Consider the following 21,814-nt stretch of genomic DNA (forward strand, 5'->3'; position numbering starts at 1 on the left):
GTGCTATGTTATACTGTCTTCAATGTCTGTTTTGTTTGCACAGTGGATAAATGTTTCCTGCATGTTCAATTATATATTTAAGCAAATATCCTGCAACAGACAAATGGAATGAGGAAAAGACAACCCTCGTCCAACTCTGGAGGTAATGATGAAAAGAAAACATAAAACAAGGAAGGAACATAGACTTGCAATAAAAATGCTAACTAAATGGGATAGTCAATGCAGGGCAGGAAAAAGATAAGAATTATTTAATTTTTAAACCTGATTATCTTAATAATAACTATCAATCAGAGAAGGTTGTGCCTTCAATAGGCAGCTAGTGGTTATTCTAGCTGCCTATTACACCCACTCTAGCTATTTCTAGATCATATAATGCTGTTGTGAAAGGCTGAGTGTTTATTTACTATCCTGATGTTGGCTGGCATTGGTAGATGCCGTGGTGTTTGCTTCCTGTGATAATCTACACAGCCGGCTTGTGAAACCGGATTCTTATACAGTGTTTGAAACTTCTCTCACGCCTTGTGACATCCTCTGTAAGCTGTGCCCTTCTCTCTGGCCAAGGAGCATCAGGCTAAATTGTCATAATATTATTCAGCAAACCAATGCGACCATTTTTCTACACATATAATCATTTATACAACTTACATGCGCACATACACACAGCTGTTATCAAGGTCTACACACATTCAGCAGCAGGAGTTCATAAATAGCTGAAGGAACACCGCATTGGGTTTCATCCTCAGTAGCCTATGATAACAATCTACCACAGCGCCAACTGTTCCAAACCAAGCTATCCAAGTATCATCATATAAATACTGCGAGACTCTGCCTTCCTCTAACCTCAATACTTTTACGACCGTACACCTATGAAAGACTTAATGATGCCTTATGTGCAGTCAGTTGTGACATCTCACTCTGACCTTTGTTTCTTTCTGTGGATCAAGTGGCCAAACCACAGTCCTGAACAGCCACTCTGATCTTTCATGGAAATCAACAAATGGTGATGGTGAAGCTGTGTGTGTGTGGGTGTTTTAGAGGATCACACTGCAGTGAGTGTCCATATATCTACATTGCAAGAATTAAAGGTTAAAATATGGGTAAGCACTGGATACAACACTGAAAGCTATAGTACTCCTTCTATCTTCTATGAAGAGCATCTCTTGAAGGACAGAAATCATGTGAAAGTCACGATGGAAGTTGCAAGATTGAGATCTGTTGGAAATGTTTATGATCAAGCTGTCCTTAGATGGACCAGATTGCACTTCAAATGTTTCAGTGAAGACAGGCTCATGATGAGAGCTGTGTCTGTACTCTAGTTGGTTATCAGATCCTTTGTCAGTTTTCTAAACATTTTCATTGGACTTTAAAAAATTATTTGTTGATTGTCTGTCCTAATCTCCCACAGCCCCATATTTTATGACAAATAGAGTTACTAGTTTACAGTGATACTGTGCAGAAGGTCCTGTGAGGCTGGACTGTAAATTATGTGCTGACCTGTTAATTATTGCAGGTGACAATAAATTGTGTGCGACTAGTTTAATGTAAAAACAGGGTATTAAGTGAAGGAAAAGGACAACAACAAGATGGGCTAAAAGTCAGAATCTCAAAGGATAAAAAATTAAACAAGGATTTGCCGCACAGTGAAATTCAGCTCTAGACGAAGTGAAAACCTCTCCTTGATCTCTGGTTTCTCTCATTATTATGGACCAATCGCTGTGAAAAAGCCACCTTGTGCAGAAAACAAGAGAGAGTTTCCCATGTCATCTGATGATAATACTCCCCGCAGACTGGTTTATCAAAACCACCTCTTTCGGGGTCCCACTTTGTAGTCTGGAAACATCTAAGTCCACCAATGACATCATAGCATTCCACAGGTCTCTGTGGTAATGTTTTGGAACGAAGGCCTGCAACCCTCGGTGCACAAAGTATCACCGAGTGCACATTACCTGGCAACCATTGAATGCAAATGAAGTCTTGCAATTCTGGCACCGACCCCTCCGGTCAGAGAACAAGCATGCAATCACTCTCTGTGGCAGTCCACTAAAAGAGACCTACTTGACTCCCATCATAGGATCAATCAGCTCATGTCAGGGTTCAAGAGCACGATGTGTCATCCTCAATAGCTCCTCTTCAGGCTGAGCTCTAGATCAAGGTCATGTACATGATTGATCGTGATTGATCTGCCTGCATATTCTGGCTATGTGTAATAGTGGTGATACAAGAGGAGATAGGCCTCCATTGGGGGAGGGAGTAGCAGTAAAAGCATGAGGTCAACTCCTTTTTAGGCTTGTGGCTGAATTCAAGTCAGCAGCACAGGTTGCTGATTAGGGCAGAGGGCACCTACAAAATTCTTGAGCCATTCAGACAGGACAGGCTCCAGTGGTCAGGCAACAGACTTGACTATTGTAAGCTGCTATGGGACGCAGGGTAAATATTTAGTTTGGAGAAGGAGGGGTAATAAATTTTGAGAGCTTTAACCCAATCACCCGGAGCCTGCTGCTATGAGCAGACCAGGGGTGGGATGATGGGTGAGTGGAAGAGAAGTGGGAGTCTATACAGTATTGGTGGATGAATGCACAAGCACACACAGTAAGGACACAATAGGAAAGTAGTTACAGGGAAAACAAATCCTCCATCTAACTACATTGTTTGTGTGTCCTGTGATTATGAAGTTGACTGTTGGAGTAATTATAATGTAGCCTACTTCCCATTTGACTAATCTGGATAAGCCCCTCTGTCTAATCAAGCTGTTCCAACTCACTAACTACAGCTTAATTGTCACTGTCACTATTCTCATATGAAATAACAGAAGCACTCAACCTTGTCCACATATGGGTTTGGACAGATGAAAGGATATGAAGTGTAGCAAAAGAATTAGAGATGTGCTAAAAAGCTAAAGGGCAGAAAAACAAGTTCTAATTCTCCAAGTCATTCATGAAAATGCACTCACACTCAATTGTTAAAAATCTACATTGTATACATCAATATATGTGCAGTCTTCCATCAATTTTATTTTCCATCTTAAAATGTAGTTGGTTTATAGAGTTTTGGGACTCCCAGATGAGTAATCACAAAGTATTTCTCACACAGTGGAAGCAGCGACTTGTGAAACTGTTTGCAAAGGAACTAACTTTAATGTAAGACAGAACCATACTGGAATGATGCCTACAATATATCATCTAAAATACTGAATTATGAGTGCTGTAGGTCCCCAAAACCCCCTCTTCGATAGAAATGCACCTCTTACCCTTCTGTTTCCCTCTTCCCGTCTGTGTAGTGGACGTAAGTCTTGTGTGTGAACGAAAACGTGAGCAATAAGCTGCCAAACCTGCTCTGTCTCTGATCCTTTCACAGGAACAACAGCAAGTTATTTCCTGCCCTGACACTGACCAGAGATGTGTCACTGTAGCAGTCATTAAGAAGAAAGACTCATGGGTAGACAGGAAGACATGGGTTAAGGAGTAACCAGCAGTGATAAAACATTCAAGTCCCCCAAACGATCTAATTGATGAAAGACGGAGAGGAGAGGCATTCTCCAGCCCTGAATGGAAGTCATTTTTGTTCACAGTGACAATTTGTCAAATAACTCAAGTGAAAACAGCGAAACAAGTGAGAGCAACGCTTCTCAGGAGCCAAGATCAACTATTACCTCAACAATGTGAATCTTGAAAGAATGGAATGTACACTTTGATCACTAATTGCCTAATTAACTAATAGTGGAAAATGTACAGAGGGAAATTGTGATTGGGCCTCCCAACAACTTCCATATAACTCAACTCAATCATCACACGCCAGTTAATTCAGTTACATAATAAGTTTTTTTTCAGCCATGCTAGCAAGGGGTGGCAATGTCAGTCTGTCCACCACTATGGTCCAGTCTGAAATATCTCCACAACTATTGAATGGATTGCCACGGAAATCTTGTACAGACATTCATGTTTCCCACAGGATGAATCCTACTGACTTTGGTGATCTTCTGACCTTTCTTGTTAAACCATCAGCGGCTTGACATTTTTGGCTTTTAGCAAAATACCTCAGATGGACTGGCATGAAATTTCATACAGATATCCATGGCGCCCAGAAGATGCATCCTAATGACTTTAGTCATGACTTTTGACTTTTCCTCTAGCACCACCATCAGGTCAAAGTTTTCACTTGTCCTGTGATAAATCTCAACATCTACCGGATGGCCTGACACAAACTTTTATACAGACCTTCATGATTCCCAGATGGTGTATCCTGATGACTTTGATGATCCCCTGACTTTTTCTGTATCACCATAAGGTTCACAGGTTGTGGTTTTGAGTGAAATGTTACAACAACTATTGGATATGTTGCCATGTCTCCCACAGAATAAACTGTAATCACTCACTCCCTTAACTTTTTATCTCACACCATTTAATGTGTCCAATACTTTGGATTATGACTAAATATTTAGCAGGCTAACAGACTAAACTAAGATCTTGGACATGGTTAACATGCCTGCTTAACATCAGAATGTCAGCATTATCATTGTTGGCAGGTTAGCATGCTGAAGTTATCATTTAGATCAAAGCAATGCTGTGCCTAAGTGCAGCATCACAGAGCCACTAGCATGGCTGTAGACTGTTGTTTCTATAGAGGCTGGGCAGAATGACAGTGACTCTGACCCAAGCTCACTGCCATGTACCTCATCAGTCTGAGAACAGAGTCGATGCAGGTCAGAAAGGCTATTTATTAACATTCTCAACTACTTCAAGTTTGGACAAATGCATTTTTAAGCCAGGCATTTTGAATTATTCTCAGTGTTAGTGACTTGTTGAACTCTGGCCTCTCTGGCCTGTGACCAGATGACCTAAGTCTCATGACTCTGTACCCAAGGCCATAACAAAACAGACATCCTATGTTTACAACCCACTGTACATTGTGGTGGTTGGTATGTGTGTGTTTTAAGACTCACGCTGAGGTTTCTGTCCCAGATCTGGATGGTGCCATCCTGGCAGCCTGCTGCAACAAGCTTCCCATCACGGCTGTAGGTGCAGCATGTGGGGGTGACCTTCTTCCCCTGGAAGGAGCGGGGTTTAAACACAGACTTGTGCTTCTTCTCTGAGTTCAGGTCCCATGTGCGCACAGTGCTGTGGACAGACAGAGAACTGAATTAATCCTCACCAAACTGTCATGAATCAGTCATGAAATATCTGTCCCTCAAAACATATTGGTCATTAACACCATCCGCACCATAATAAATCAGAATCATATAGAGATACACTATATCCGAATCAATCTCATGAACATGAGGTTAGGCAGCTATGTTTTGCAGGGTGAGGGGTTAGCAAACAGCAGAACAGTAGATCAGTGTGACAGGCATGTCTGAAGCTTCCATGAAATCCTGATTCTCTTTCCTACATCTGTTGGACACATTACACAACCTGGACCACTGACAGCAAGGAATTAAAATGCAGATTTTTTTGGAAACATGCAAATGAGAGATTTAATTATATAGTGTTCTAACTTAGGCCCAACAAGAGTCCCTGATTGGTCTATATAAACAACTACACATTATACCGACTTCAATTGTGTTATTTAAAAAAAAAAAAAGTTTACTAATTTACTTCACTAATATTGCATTTAATTTACCCATCAAACCAACAAAAATGGACATACATTTACACATAAAGAATGCAAAATGAAGATATATGGTATCACCAATGCTATCACCGAACTAAACATGAAACCATGTGACTCAATTATCTGTTAAAATAAGAAAAAAAAGGATGAAATAAAAAAAAGTCAAAGCAGATGTCAGTATTTCCGCATGCTTTGAATTTCAAAGTAGAGTGGACAATGATCTGAGAACATCAAGTTGTTTAAGTTAAAATAAGGTGGGATGTTTTTCCTTTGACCCTGTTGGCATGACTTGGTGTCTAGAGGATGTCCAGGCAAGGGATGTTGCACACAACTTCTTACCACTTAACCTAACTCTCATCAATTTATTCAACTAGCTTTTTATTCTTTCAGGGCCTTTGTGAAACCACCAGAATTCAAAACAAAGTTAATAACACAGCCTACAGTGAAAAAATGTTTTAAAAAAAGGGAAACTATGTAAAAGAGATAAAAAGAAGGCAGTAACGACAACAAATTGACATTCCACATTTATTTATTGAAAGACTGAACTACACACAAACATGTTTAACCAACCTTTCACACACCCACACTCACACTCACGCCAGACAGAATGCATCCAAATGTGTCTGTGACCCACTGGCTGCTTTAGTGAGCATCGTGACCTTCAGGTCATGAGGTCAGCAGAGGAGTATAAACACACAGTGAGGGCTGCTACTAACAGCCAGGCAAGGATTCCTCCATGGCCGGCTACAAAGTCACAGACACGCACACTCAACTGTGTTTGGATAAGTCTAACAATGTGATACAAATGCCAGCTGAAGACATATGGCTTGAGTGAGAACTGGAAAGGGTCAAATAAAACTCTGTTTGATGCATAGTTGTGTTTAAATCCACATAAACCATGGCTGTTAATAAATTAGAAAATCTCTTACTAGGAAAAAAGTGCAAAAACCACATATGTAAGGATGTTTCCCAGCACAACCTGTGGGTTACTGCATTGTACACTGAGTGTTAACATGAGTGTATGTGTGAGAGAGAATGAGAAAGAGTGATAGCCCTGGACTGGATGACAAATTGGTCCACCTGCTGCCTCACACAGATATCTCTATTTTGTTTACAGAAGACCGTAGGCGTCTGTCAAGCCAATAAAGACAACATAACCTTTCGCGTAGCACACAAAACCTGGAATGCTATTTATCGTGAGGGATCTTTCCAAAACATGGCACTGCTGGCTGTCAGGGGGACAGAGCGGGGAGGTTGGAGCCTGCCAGTCTTGAGCCAACCACAAAGCATAGGACAAAGACTGCACACCCTCACCTGTCAAGAGCAAGACACAGAGCAGGGCAGGGAAGAGGAAACTGTTTGTACTCTAAAGTTGCTAATTAAAGCTTAAAAATGTTCCAACCCCCACTAGATTAACAAAAATCTAACTTCAAATCCCAGGTTTAATTCATTGTAACAACTGCGCTTTTTATTCCAGAGAGGGAACATCCTCTGAGGCAGCCTCTAGTCTTTCCTCACTCAGAGGAGGTGGTTGTTTAGGGAAAGTAACAGCAATGAACAAGTGAAAATATTCTGGGGCAGTACCTTCGCCCCTTTCCTTATCCCTGCAACCCTGTTTTCCCTTCAATCGGCAGCCCCCTTTTCCCACACAAATGCTTCAGAGACAGAGGGGTGAATGCAATAAAATGAGAGCCATACATCCTCAGTCATGCGTGTGCACTTTACGAGGTAGCGCAGTCGTTCACACATCAACTGAGGAGTGACAACTCCCCGGGCCCCAGATTTTATCTGTCCGTCAGGTTATAGACCAAGGGGAGCTGACGATTGCTAGGATCACTTTCCCAGATAAAGAGATAAGGAAGAGAGACGGAAAAGAAAGGCATACGTCTTGTATAAGGTTGTTTATTGGTCGAATTCCGGTGATGGGGACAGGCTGTGTTGCCTGGTGGCCGGTTGACTGACTAACTGGGGCTCTGTTATGAGAAAGGGGGATTAGGAGGGGAAGATGCTCCATCTTCCATTGCAGCTGAAGAAGATAAAGTGGGGAAATAACAGAGGGATTTGGGAGGAGGCATACACATGCTGGCACTCAAGCGAGGAAGCTAAAGAGGAATCGCTGTGGTCTAAGTAAAGATGCACTGTGGGTGCAGTGATATACAGATCCAAGCAAAATCACCACATTATTAGTGTGGCTCCAAGCTGGAGGATCAATCTAAAAAGGTGTTAGCTGAGCAGGTGAGACCACACACTACAGGCACAAAAAGCTTGACTCAAGGACTAAAAGAAGTCAAGACAGCTATTCATATTTAATCAAGCGATCTGGTTGATAAGACGCTTTCCTCTCGGACCTCCCCACAATGAAGTGGCCTGATTCAGTAAGAAAAGAAACAAACACTGTATTCACACACTAAAAAACTACAAGTTACTGTCACTCAAAAAATCAGCCATGACTGTAAATTGAACAAGGAGGACAAATGCACACCTTGGTGGTATGGTATGTGCGTTCTTGGGCAGGATATGGAACACTAGCATTGTAAGGCAACAGTTGGAGACGCGCTGGACTGTGGATGAACCTGATGTGTCAAACTGCGAATCGCCCCAACATGCTCACACACACTTCGTGGTGTCTGTCCTCACTCTTCATCCCTGTTCTGTCACGTAGATCACATTTAACAATCCAGCAGTCCTCTCGAAAGATCTAGAGTAAGCTATCACCAAGCTTTTCACTCAGAGTACTGAAAAATAGTTGACCTACTTACTAGACATGAGTATGCTAGATATGATCAATTAAGATGCCTAGGATACAAAAGTTAAAAGAGAAAGAAATACTGACTCATACAAAGCTATAAAGAAAGAACATAGACCACAGGTAGCAAAAAAGCACCATTAAATATGAGGATTTATCCGAGCAGCGGATCATGAATCTGCTTTGTGTGACATTTTCTATTTTCCGGATGTTCTCCAGTAGTAACTCCTCAACATGTCACATGTATCACATCATGTGTTTGGTTTGAGCACATGATAAAGACAAATAGTTTGTTCCTCAGCAGTAAAAGGCCCTGCCATGTTGTCCTCAGGGTCTCCTTGCATACAGCTACACATCCGAGTCCAGCTGCAGCCTTGACAGCAGGCCAGCAGGAAGGGAATCCCTGGCATTCAAACCTCCTGGAAACATTCCTCAAATTGTGTGTATTTGTGTGTGTACATGTGCAAGTGTGTCTCAAGACTCAACAGAAGTAACATGTGGGCTCAATTAGAAAGTCGCCGTTTGTCCTATCCTCTGCTCCACTGGCTGAAATTTCAGTCACAAAAAGGAGCATGACATAAATTTTTGATAGTTCTCCTGGGGTGTCATAAAAAGACAAAGTGAAGCCAATAATCAGCCATGTCATGTCACTGAAGGCACTGAGGCATAGACTTCAACACTGTTAGTTACAGTATGGTTCATTACCATTTTAAAACAAGGATTTTTATGCCACTACTGTTTATGATTTCATTTATTTGAAAAAGATCCAGCTCTCATAAAAAAAAAAAAAATAAAATAAAAAAAAAAACACTGACAAAAAAGTCCCGGCCATATTTTTAGTTTACTTCAAGTTCGATCCTGCCAAAGAAATACTTCCACCGGGAGTAGACCCAGCACATATTGCCTTCACTTTCTGAGAAATAAATCTGCAGTTTTCAAACAGGTGTTCAGTCTTTCAGCGAAGCCTTAGTTTAAGTGGTTCTATGCTTAATACGCATTTGGCCTCTTTGGATCTAAAATGAATAATGTTGGAAAATATTGTGCTGTTTTACAGTCTCACAATCTTTCAAACGGAATGACAGAGGAATGTGAAACGTTGACACATTCACACCAGTCCGAGCAGAAATGCTTTTCACTGATGGACGAGAGACGCGCAGTACTGCTGGAACGCCATTCAACCCTCAGTGCGCAAGGACAATCACCACCACCCTACTGCTGCTTTATTTAACTGCTTCATCAGTACTTCCTCTCAGGGAAAAAGGCTGGGTTAATGAAATCATTCAAGGAGCTGGGAGGCAGTTCTTATGAATGAGATTCCATACGACTGGGGGGGCCTTTAATTAAGGAGCTGGGCGGTCCAGTGATCATGCTTAATAACCTATTCAAATAAACACAACAAAGACTCTCTAACTGGGCTGACACAGGAAGAAAGACAGAAGTGTTGGTCTGATGTTTAAGCACACACAGCCAGTAGCGAGCACCCACTGGTACTATTGGCCAACTGGTGGTCCATTCTTAAGAGGCCCACTGACTACAGTGTGGCCTCTGCGGACTCCATAATTCAAAGGATGGCACTGAAGTGGATGGAGCTGCATACATCAGGGGATGGTGAGGGGCAAAGAAAGTTAGAAAGAGATGCTCCCTCCATAATGTTGTCCATAGGGTTACATTATGTCTAATCACAAAAGGTCCACCTATGAGGGGACTGCGGTGTCACAGCTTTGTTTCATGCCTGCACAACAGCGGCAGCAGAACAAAGTTGGCATTAATGCACTTACACATCTTGCAGCAGCCAAACCAGAAAATTCCGACTTGGGGGAAAAAAGTGGAGGGAAGGTAGATGGAGCTAAGAGGCGACCACCACCGAGTGTGATAGGCTGACACTCAAGCAAAAACACAAACATAGACATCTTTTCTTAATGATCCAAACCTAAACTCACAGTAGAAAAAATATGTATTGAGACCATAAAATGCTGTTGGCAAAAAACTCTTATTTTAAGACAATATTTTTTCACTTCAATATAGCTGTGGGGCCTGTTCCAAGAAGTTGAATAAATATACTGAGTAAAATCCATAAAATCCATTCCCACAAACCTGAAACATAGCCTGATGGTCCTTGTTTTTTAAAATAACACAATTTTTTTTTTATATCAAACTAATCTAAAAATATGTTTACAAAATGTTTAACAGACAGAAAGAAAACAATTAAAAGCAAGTCTGCAAAAATTACTTACGTACTAAAAATAAAACTTGTATGATAAAATCTTTAACGCTTAATTTGACAAATGATGGGTTACCAGAGTACAGAAACAAGGATTGAAGAAGTGATGATAGGTATGTTTGGCACTTGTTAAAACTCTGATGGTTACTTTCTGTTTTACTGGAGGAATGAGAGGGACTTTTGATTGAAGACGAAGGTTTGTGGGGTCAACCAAGAGTACCGCACTTTATCACTAAATAACGCCTGTATTGCACTGCACATTACTAATATGATGATAAGGAAAAGTGCAATATGGGAGACTTTACATGGGGTTAGATGGAAAACCTCTCCCACCTGTAAATCACTCTGAGCAATCCCTCCCTCTCTTCGTCACTGCCTCTTTCTCTCCGAGACTCAGGTTGCTTTGCTGACCTGCACTGTTGATGTGAACCCTCCTCACACGCAGCTGCTCTGCCTGTGAATGGCTCCCTGTGCGCTCCTCTCTGCTGTTCTCCTGTGAGTCAGCCAGGGGCAACACCCAGTGCTAACGTGCCAGGGGAGGATTTCCAGAGCCTCAATAAGAGCTAAATAAACCAGCCTCCACATCTGGGAGAGCAGTAACACTGGTAAACACTGGGCCGCGGCCTGCCCACAAAGCCAGGCCCTTGTTTCCACTTAATGATGATGATAGCCCTGGGTTTCTGCACTGCTGCCTGTCACACTCACTTAGACTCATCACTGTGCTTTCGTCACACGTGTTCACTCACAAATATTCACGCACACCTATACACATGGCAAAGGTTACAGCTTCTGCAGACATACAGGACTAGGGCTGCTGTAAGTAGACAGAAGACTGCTAAAACTCTTCTAACTCTGTGTGTGTGTGTGACATCTTACTATCTCCTGCAGTGTTGCTCTGGTCCAAATCACTGCATACAAATAGAGATCTGTATTTGGACTACATCCAGCAGAAAATGTGCCATGTGTAAATGCACAGCAGTGAGGCCAAACTACTATTTCCAGAAGCATAGTCTGGACTAGAGGACTCCCTGCTGGTTACAGAGGAGATGAGAGCAAAGAAAAGTCTGTTGAGTTCAGAGCGTTGCCTTGGCTATGGCGTTCACTAGTTACTTGCCCAGCAGGGATGATTCTGAATAAATGTTGCACAAATTATCATATTATTCAGGAGCATCAAACATGTCTTTAAATATGTCAAATCCAATAAGAATTTAATTTGATAAAGTGAAGGGATTTCTTTGGGTAGATTCTCGATGTCACTGTGCAGTAGACCATTAAATAAGATGTTTTTTATGCACATCCTGGGAAGCCATGTAGGATGATGCAACAAAATAAGATAGTTTCACTACTTACAGTTAAAACTAGTTAGCATTGTCTGAAAATTAGATTTGGCAGTGTACAGTACTTCAGAGAAATACCCAGAATCACAGCATGTCACCTGTTTCATCCACTTTTACCTTTATGGACTTTTAATTAAGTGTTAGTAAAAGTGACACATTTTAATACCAGGACATCTAACAAAAAATGCATACAATGCATTACGTTTATATACTATAGAGCAGCTGCACAAACACAGATTCTGCCTACATCTCAGTGGAACATTACATATGGACATATTTAAAACTCACCAATCATTGGAGCACGTCATAAACTCTTCTTTAATCTTGGGATGCCAGCAGCCAGAATTCAGCATAGCCGTGTGGCCCTTAGAAGAGCAGAAAGTGAAAATTAACAAATTACACACTTTTAACAGGCACTAAATTGTTGCTGACCAGCTCCTGTAGCTAGCTTCCAGTCATTTTGAGATGCAGTAAACACCTGTGAATCATGCGGTTTAATGTTGATCCAGTAGGCAACATAGACATTCAGGGTTGCCGCTTGCCCTAACGCCAGTTTTCAAACTCATTTGATATTTAAAAACCAGCTGTAGCAGTTGTAACCAGTAAGAGCCAGTAGAAACATAAAATGGGAAATGTTGCCAGGAGGAACCAATAAAGAAAAAATCATGAAGACTTCTTTTGTAATTTTAGAGCACACAAATTATGTGCAAAGACAGCTGTTCTTGAGCCAAAACTGCTGTGCAAAAGGTCACCCGTTTGATTATTTCAGGAATGCTATTAAATTATTGTGACGATGCACTTCAGAGTTTTGTTGTGAACTTCATGGCAACTGTGAGGCCTCACATGGCAACAGGGACTAAGTCGTCTAAAACACATAAAAAAGTTCCCTGGAGGCGCCCATTGTGTAACCTCTTCTGAATGCACCTTAAAAGGGCTCTCTCTTGAGGACAGGATGGTCTTTGGACCTTTAATTTGATCATATTGTAACCTTGACTTTTGGCGTTTCTCGACAGAAGCCTTGACTTATAACTGAACCAGTGAACTTTGAAGTAGTGCAGCGGGCTGTAGGTCACAGCTCCAAACAGTGAGCTCCTAGCAGAGTAACTTTTAGCGATTTCCGCTGCTAGAGTAGTCCTATGGAGAATTACTCATAACAAATGACTTCAAAGTGGGATAACACTTTGCCAGGTCAGAGAGGAACACTTCAGTATGCTGCAAAGAGGCTTCAGACATGACATACTGCTGTTTGACAGGATGCTCAAGATGGCAGAGCCTTGCATGAGCAGAAGTTGACCGAATGACATCAGTGTGTGTGCATCAGGAAGAGAGGCCTGCCTGCTCACTGTCAAATACTTTAAGCACGCTGCTTTAATAATCGATTAAAGGAAACTGCCTAGGTCTTGCTGTTTAACGACTAAAAAGGAGTAATGACAAATTGCTAGGTTGTTAAATGTTATGGTAAAAAAACACACTCACCATATGATGAGGTTAAAGCTCAAATGGGCTGTGAATGACTTGACTGCCTCCCTGCTCTGTGCAATAACATCAAAATAAACAGAATCATTCATCACAAGAGCTTCATGATGAGGGTGAAGGAGCCGATACCTTCCTTCCTCTTCCTCAACTGTTTAGGACAACAAATTGCCAATGACTAAAGAGAAACAGACTAATGCTCTTACAAACAGTGAACAAAAATAGAGTAAGTTAATGACAAACAGCCAAGAAAAGAAACCACTCTGATAACAAGAACTGACTAGGGACAAAACCGGCATTCCCAGGTTTTTTTTCTACAGAAGTGTGATGCATTCACTTGAGAAAAAAATTTGCTCTGTTTTTCTGAATTAACGAGATAATTATCTCAGAATTCTGAGAATTTTTTCATGAAAAAAGGGAGATACTTGTGTCTTTAAGTAAAATAGATGGTATTGTTATTAGTTTGTCGACTTTGCACAGGCACCTCAAGACAGGCAAAAATGTGTCATCAAAGCCCAAAAATAGATGAAATGAAACAAACACATCAGACTGCCTACAGAGCTAAAGGCCATGACGCACCAGGCTGACATTTGGCCAATGTCAGACTGTCAGTGAGCGTCTATGGCCATAGTTTTTGTGATGTGTTGGGTCTGTTGCCGCCAGTCGAACCCCTAATGGCAGCTTTTTGGCTGATTGGGCATACTAACTGAGAGAGATCACTCCGATTGGCCATTCAGCTTAGCAAATCAGTAGAAGAGAAACGGAGGTGATGAAAGCAAGCAAACGACTTTCCTTTCTTCTTCCACAACCAAAAGATCAAGGGCTGACAATGTCCTTATCAACTTCTTATCAAATGAATTCTCGATTAGAAGTAGCTATATAATGAAACCGTCTGTGGTGAGCGAGTGGTGTGAAAATAATAAGCAAAAACTGCTTTGTTTATGGATTGTAATCCGCACTCCTAGGTTTTCCCTTTTTGAATGACGAATACAGGCTAATGCCACTTGCTGGTATGGGGAGTTATTTCCTCTCACGCACGTGCAGAACGTACGTGTTAGTTGGCCGTTGGCTGCAGTCTTTGTGGTGTATTCAAGTGCAACTTTTTGACCCAGACATGAGGCGACGTGAGGCAACACAACAGTCAACCTTAGTTCAGAAAAACAGAGCAGATTTTTTTTTCCATGAAAATTTTTCTCAGAATTCTGAGATAATTATCTTGTTAATTCAGAAAAACAGGACAAATGCATTACGCTTCCGTAGTTTTCATTGCAATTGCATTTAGCAAAGGCTAAATAGTTTTCTGTATCTGTTAGGTCCAAGTTGGGAGTGCTGAAAGGACCAGTTGATTAATCAATTAGTTGATCAAATGAAAATTGGAGCAGGATAGAGAATCAATAAATCAAGTTGACAGAAATTTAACAATTTTTATCATCAAATAGGTAATTTATTAAGTAAAAATGCCAACTATTCTCTTGTTCTAGCTTCTCAGATGGATTTGGATTTTGGACTGTTTGTTGGACAAAACAAAGCAGTTTGAAGACTGTGATTAGCATTTCTCGTGGTTCTCTGAGATTTTATAGACATAATCATAAAAACAACATATAATACGATGCTCCTGCTTGTGTATCTAGGCCTCTGTGTGGCAAATCTCTCTGCACACAGTGGGATGAGTTCGGAGGGAAGTAATTGTCTGTCGACAGTGGCAGAGCAGAGGCAGGAACTTAATTATCACATGAGACACAGCTAATCGACTGGGACATTGTCAGTGGGCCAAAACGCATTGTCATTGAACCAAACTCTCCCATCAGCTCCAGATGGGGCTGAGCAGGACAAGAATGTAGGACATCCAGGAAAACACTACTTGCAATCAATGGGCCTTCACTTGTTCAAGTGATTAATATGGCTGGTATAAACCATGTCTAAATGTACTACAGCTGACACAGATGGTTAGTGACCACCGATACAGCTTTCTTAACCACAGTAAAACCCAAAAATGGACACTTAATTGGGATCCTCCTTTGTAGATTCAGGTACAAGCAAGAGATGAACCACGACAAGTCCTGAAAGCATGTGGTGTTCCTCTCCCTCTGGGACTGCCTCTGGCTGGTCACACAGCACAGACCCTTTATCCTCACACACAAAAACAGAGCAGCTCATGGCTACACCTTGCTACCATTATGCATTGGCAGGGTTAACACACAGAGCAGAAAAGAGGAGCATCCGGCCTGTGCTGAGAATTAGCAGTCATTCTTGGGCATACTGCTGTTGCTATAGAAATTAAAAAATACCTTAAACATATTAAAAGATACTTCCAAATTGGGTCTTATTTTTACAGCTTTGGCCATCATTATTATTTTGTAATAATGACATTGTACATACCAACTTAATTGCTAGGAGTTGCAAATGCAGCTACATTGCTAAAAAGAAGTTACTTGGGGAAAGAAACACGAATTGTCCGTTATAAAATCCATCTCAGTTTACAGACAATCTTCTTGGTTCAACTTTGACCTACCAGACCTGCTGTAGTTGTGTGCCCACACAGCTTTCTTGTGCAATGGTGGATTATTTAGGGCTGCAACAAATGATTACTTTCATTACCAATTAATCTGATGATTATTTTCTCAATTAATCATTTTGTCTATGAAATGCCAGAAAATAGTGCAAAATGCCTGTTGTAATTTCTTAGAGCTCATGGCGACATCTTCAATTGTCTTTGTTTTGTCTGAGATACACTCACCGAGCATTTTATTAGGAACACCTGTGCAATATCAATGCAAACCAATACAACAGCTCTGCCATAAATTCTACTTTTCCTTAATAAATTTTCAGTTTTTGTTGACATTGTCAGAAAGCTGATAAATCTACTTTATGTTTACTATTGAGGTCATACTGGATGGTGGTGGAGTGCAATATATGGAAACGTGTTCCTAATATATTGCCTCCCTCATGTATGTTAATGGTTTGGACAAAATAGTAGCATTTATGGCAGAGCTGCTGTATTGGATTGCATTAGACTACACAGGTGTTCCTAATAAAGTGTTATGTGAGTGTGTATGACAGATATTCAGCACACTATCATGTCCGTCACAGAAAAGCCTCAAATCCTCACATTTGAGAAGATGCAACCAGTAAATGTTTGTCATTTTTTCTTGAAAAATGAGGAAAATTATTATTTGATTATAAAAATGGTTACCATTTAATTTTTTCCATCAAGCGATTAATTGATTTATCGACTATCAACAGCTCTACCATCACTACCTACATTTCCTGTCCACTCACTTTTGGTTTTACTTCCGAATAAAGCGGTTTAGATAATCTGGTAAAACTGTTATCTTATCATCTCACTGCTCACTGTGTTTATTGCCCTGCTGGACTTAGAAGTAACGATGATGCCATGTTGCCAAACTCAGCAATTACATTGATGAGTATAATGTTATCATTATAATGATAGAAACGAAAATAAGACAAAAGTTGTAATGAACCCGAAATATGTGTAAATGTAGCATACCTTAGTGTTGGCCATATCCACGATGTACTGGTCTCCCTTCACACACTCCATGACATTGAATCCATCACGGTCCAACACCTTGGCCTGTGCGTTGCCAGAGACCACCAAGATGACATCACCAGTGATGCTGTACTGCAAGGACTTGATCTGATGGCTGAGGAGACAGACATGTAACATACATATCAAACATGAAGATTTCTGTATTGCTGATAAGTTCTGATAAGTGTCTTAGTGCCTGTTTGCAAGCCACGTGTGAGCTGTGACTTACACCAGAACATTGTTACAGAAGAAGCTTTTAAAGAGGAAAAACAAACAGTAGGTACATGTGACTATGGAACACAATGTAACATCTGATGTACATATGATGGTTGGCCTCTTTGATCTTGTACAGCCAACAGACAGAGACACAAAACCATAACAGTGAACATAGACAGACACAATCATTCTACAATACAGGGCAACACATGCAAGTAAAGAGACGGACAACTATCTGGACAGTTTACTCAGAGTGAGATTAGCAATTCAGGTCAATATCAAATAGCATTAACACAGCAAGGGGTAGATGGGGCACCAACATTTCTGTACACTGAGTAAAAAGTTCCGATGTTGAAATGAAAGTGAGGCTAGCATCAATGCTGTTTGGAAAAAGATTCACTATATAGGTCTAAATGCTCAGTTTCCTCATTGTTCCAGTTAGACCGAGGTGAGGAACTGTCTTTTGGGGTCAGGAAAGAGGAACAGCGGACCTCAACAGCACAGCTTTCTATATGAAACCCAGCTTGTCAGTAAACCATAGAGGCTCCTGGATCACACTGTAATCAAATTAAATGTGGCGTAAATTTGTGCAAATAAGGGGAAGCCTGCTCCAGCTCAGCCCACTGGTTCCCAAAAAACAATAAGGAATGTGATCTTTGATGATGGCTTCAGTGAAACAGAGTAAACACCCGCACACACACAAACACCCACACATCTCAACCATCTGCTTCTGAAAGGCTCATTTTGAATGAAAAGAGAGGATGTCCTGGAGTCAACATGAGGTTCAATGAAGCTCAACAAATTTGTGTGCGTGTTTGTATATGTGTGTACACTTTGGCAAACATAAATGCAGCGAGTTTTCTGGATGTTTGCATGAAACTAATTACCCACATGTTAAGCAAATGTGTTGATATTATGCATTATGCTCTCAGAAGAGGACTCACCAATCACAGGGCTGCAGGGATCTGAAGGCCTGCAGAGCCTGGTCCATCCCAGCAAAATCCCAGAACCGCACATCATAATCATATCCACCAGTCACCAGACGGGCTCCAGAAGGGTCTAAACCAAGAGCCGATACCTGGCGAGACAGTTGTCTCATTTACAACTTCAAGATAATCTCTGAGTCTGTACAATTCATTTTTAAATGATGATCCAAAGGAGGAAAACCAACTGTGGAAAGTTGCTTCTCCTGCTCGGAATATTTGACAGTGTTGACAGTGCCTCGACATGCAGCAAAAATAAATAAAAGCTAAATATTTAAGGTTAAATTGTGTGTAATGATCAAATTAAATAGTTTTTAAACAGTAATCAGCACTGTTTCTGGATAACACATTGGCTCCACACTGCTTACTGCTACAAGATATCAGTGGAAAGAGACTTGCTGTTTGCTCTTGTTGCTAAGATTTGGCACAAAATTCGACAATCTTGGCAGATCTGATGTAGCGTGTACATAATGTAAATACAAGATAAATGTAGACACCTTTTTCTAGGTAAACAGAAAGTCATTGAATTGATTTTTCATGGAGCCTCCATGAGGAACATTATAATGACTAAGTGCTGAAAGACGATGGCCTTACTGTCTTGGTGCCATGCTGCAGAGTGATCTCATGAGTGTCTGGAATCTTCTTCACTGGCTTCTAGGAAAGAAGACAGGGCTGAATTAGGTGTGTAGTTATAATGAAGCATTTCATTTCAACATTCAATTATACATGACATTTCCACTTTCATAGGCTCCGTGACTAAAACGTCTGGAATCACAGTCATCAGCTGCAAATTACGTACCGCTTACAGTCACACCGCTGGATGTGAAGTTAGGAAATGAGGCATTTCACCCATAACTTGCCGCATTTGCAGGCAATTAGATGAGAGTGTTTACACCAATGCATAGTTATGCTGCATTTTATATGCTTATACATATAAAGCAGTAGAGAAAAATCACCCAAGACACAACTGAATTACTGATCAATAACACAAGCAGAGCACAAAATTAGCACCAGCCATCAGCCAAATGCTGGTAAAATATGCAAGTGGCTGGTAGATTTGCTTCACTCACCAGCCAAAAAACAATGGTAGTCTATTGAGTGGCTGGTAAAATCTAAACATTCACTAGCCATTTGGCCGGTGGACAAAAAAGTTAATTTTGCACCCTAAACAGAAGATGTTAGTTGTCTTATTCTGTATAGTGCAAAACACAACACTGCTTATATTTTCTTGTGCTGCCATCTAGTGGTAAGATCTTAAAAGCACCCAACAATACAGCACAAACTGGTGCATTTATTTGAGGAGGCAGGAAGACAGCAACATTTTAGACATACATCATCATCATCGTCATCTTGTGCTCCCCCTTCTTCATCTTCTTCATCACTGTGAGCCGTGCTGCCTGTGTAACCTGGTGGGAGAGGCGGTCCCACAAGCTCATCATCATCATCATCATCATCCTGGGTTGTATGTTGAGGAGGCGGTGGAGGCCCAATAAGGCCTGAGTCAGAGTCTGAACCACTGTCACTGCTGCTGTCACTCTCCTGTTTTCTAAAAAGAAAAAAAAACACAATTGTCAAATGAAGCAAAAACTTGCACTTGAATAACGAACATGTAACTCTGAGCAGCAGTCTGACCAAACCATAACACACAGTAGCAGTCACTCGAACATATCATCTAAGAAATCACTTGTTACCTAGAAGTAGCAGCCGCGGCTTTGTTTCTCTGTGCGTGGACTGATGACTTGACTGACTTGGAGCTTTCCCCTTTCTCCTCCATCTGAGTCATCTGTCTCTCCTCTGAGAAAGCAATGATTACAATTACAAACACAAAAAGATAATTACTAAACAGCTTGTCGTATCATGCTTGTTGTTAAACTTACCTAGTGCACGCTGACTCCTCTCAATGGCTGTTCGTCGGGTCTGTTCAAAAATGGCATCAAAGTCAAATGTGCGGGCCTTCTTTCCTGGAAGGAACAAATAAAACTTACTTGATCAATGCCTGACTCAACTCATATTGTCAGTTTATCATATAAGAAATAAAATATCAAATTGTTGTCCATTTTGCTACACTGTACGTACCAAACCCAGAGAATCCCATGACAGATGAAATATCTCCATCGCCACTCATCTTTCCTGATGCTGCAAAAGAGGTGATCACAGTGTATCATTTCATCATGAAAACTGTAATGACAATTGACTTTTCATGTGAGTGCTTAAAAGTACAGCTCTTTTAATTGTTTTCTTTGTAAACCAGGCATCTTCAACTACAGGTGACCCTTCAGTGAAGGAGGCACAATCTCTTATACGTTTTACTTAAAAAGGGAAATGACTCTGAGGTGAAAGAATACTGAATAATGAGTTAAGAAAGACGAAAAACACGGACAATGTAAAGGGTCCTATTATGTGCAACACATGACTATGAGTTTCATTTAAGTGACATATAATGCTAGTAAAATGTACAAAAAGAAAGCAGGGCAGACTAAATACCTCTAACTTTACACCACAAATTTTGCACCCAGCGTAAGGTAATCTTATGTATTTCAAAACTGTCTCCACCGAAACATATAACTTGACTGTTAACCTGTTTCAAGTCTTCAACAAGCTGGATGTGGGTCCCAAAAAATGTTTGACATCCTTGGAGTTAGCATAAACTTGCTTGGACTATAAACGCTGGATTTGAAAACATTAAAATATTGACCCTAGACAGTTAACCATAACTTTATAGCCAACTGTCTAGCTAACAATAGTATGTCGTTTCTGCTTGACTGAGAAGAATATATTAAACACTGTTAAGAGCACCAATTTCCTGACGTTTTAAGGACAATTAGGGGTGCAACTTGCTAAAGTAAAAATGCTATTAAAAGTCTATGGTGAAAAGTAGAAAAACACCTATTGTAGCTAACATATATAAAGCTAAAAATATAAGCTAGCATAAAAACAGCAACTTTCTTTTCACGTACTGGCTAACGTTAAGTGTAGCTGGCTGATGAATAACAAAAAAATTGGAAATACAGCCTATTGTACCTGCACATACATATAATTCGTACAAAACAACTATATGAAAATTAAAAACGCGTGTAAGAGCAAACGTTGCTAACTTACCTTCCTCCACTCTGTTGGGGTCCATGTTTTCAAATACGAAAATTACCTTTAACCTCCGGAAGTTCTCGTTGCGGCAGTTGGCGACATTTTTTCCTAGGATGGCGAAGTCACATGGCCCGCCCTACTCTGTTTCTGATTGGCTTACCCTGATATTCTTATCCGAACCCTAACCAATCTCACTTGAAGGCAACGATGACTAGCCAATCAGAGGCAGAGTAGGGTGGGTCATGACTTCACCATCCTAGGAGAAGTCACGACTTGAGAAGTCATGGTTCACAATTGACGCAGGGTGCTTTTAGGGTACATCGCAAGTCTCTTAATTTATGTCTCCTCGCTCCTCGCTCCTCGCCTGAACCGGAAGTTGTTCCTGATGCGCCATTTTGACAGGCGTCCCAAGTCTCTTATTTTGCTTGGAGGAGTGAGGAGGGATCTCTGAGGAGCGAGGAAACATGAGAGCAGACTTCACGGAAGTCTTTTACCAGCCGACACACCCCCTTATTGGATATCAGTTATTGATTGGACGCTGCAGCTGATCAGACTGATCTGATACATCACTGCAGTTTCATACCGAAGTGGAGACAGATT

At 40.9% G+C, this 21,814-nt stretch overlaps 1 protein-coding gene across 3 annotated transcripts in view; it reads right to left on the reverse strand.

Annotated features, from left to right (window-relative positions):
- LOC122968666 (WD repeat-containing protein 70) overlaps window positions 1-21,325 on the reverse strand; it is a 40,588-nt gene extending 19,263 nt beyond the window's left edge. The window contains exons 1-10 of one of the 3 annotated variants that reach the window (XM_044334053.1): window positions 21,230-21,325; window positions 20,207-20,266; window positions 20,008-20,091; window positions 19,822-19,924; window positions 19,466-19,676; window positions 18,725-18,784; window positions 18,092-18,225; window positions 16,893-17,046; window positions 12,200-12,276; window positions 4,940-5,114 (exon numbers count right to left, since the gene is read on the reverse strand). In XM_044334053.1, the coding sequence (XP_044189988.1) occupies window positions 4,940-5,114; window positions 12,200-12,276; window positions 16,893-17,046; window positions 18,092-18,225; window positions 18,725-18,784; window positions 19,466-19,676; window positions 19,822-19,924; window positions 20,008-20,091; window positions 20,207-20,266; window positions 21,230-21,254 (1,083 nt within the window). In that variant the 5' untranslated portion in view covers window positions 21,255-21,325. Of the gene's footprint in view, window positions 1-4,939; window positions 5,115-12,199; window positions 12,277-16,892; window positions 17,047-18,091; window positions 18,226-18,724; window positions 18,785-19,462; window positions 19,677-19,821; window positions 19,925-20,007; window positions 20,092-20,206; window positions 20,267-21,229 lie in introns of all 3 variants that reach the window. The other 2 variants (XM_044334052.1, XM_044334051.1) reach the window with 2 other exon arrangements.
- Between the last annotated feature and the right edge of the window lie 489 nt (window positions 21,326-21,814).

The sequence above is a fragment of the Thunnus albacares genome, chromosome 18 (assembly GCF_914725855.1).
Source record: "Thunnus albacares chromosome 18, fThuAlb1.1, whole genome shotgun sequence".
Lineage (NCBI taxonomy): Eukaryota > Metazoa > Chordata > Actinopteri > Scombriformes > Scombridae > Thunnus > Thunnus albacares.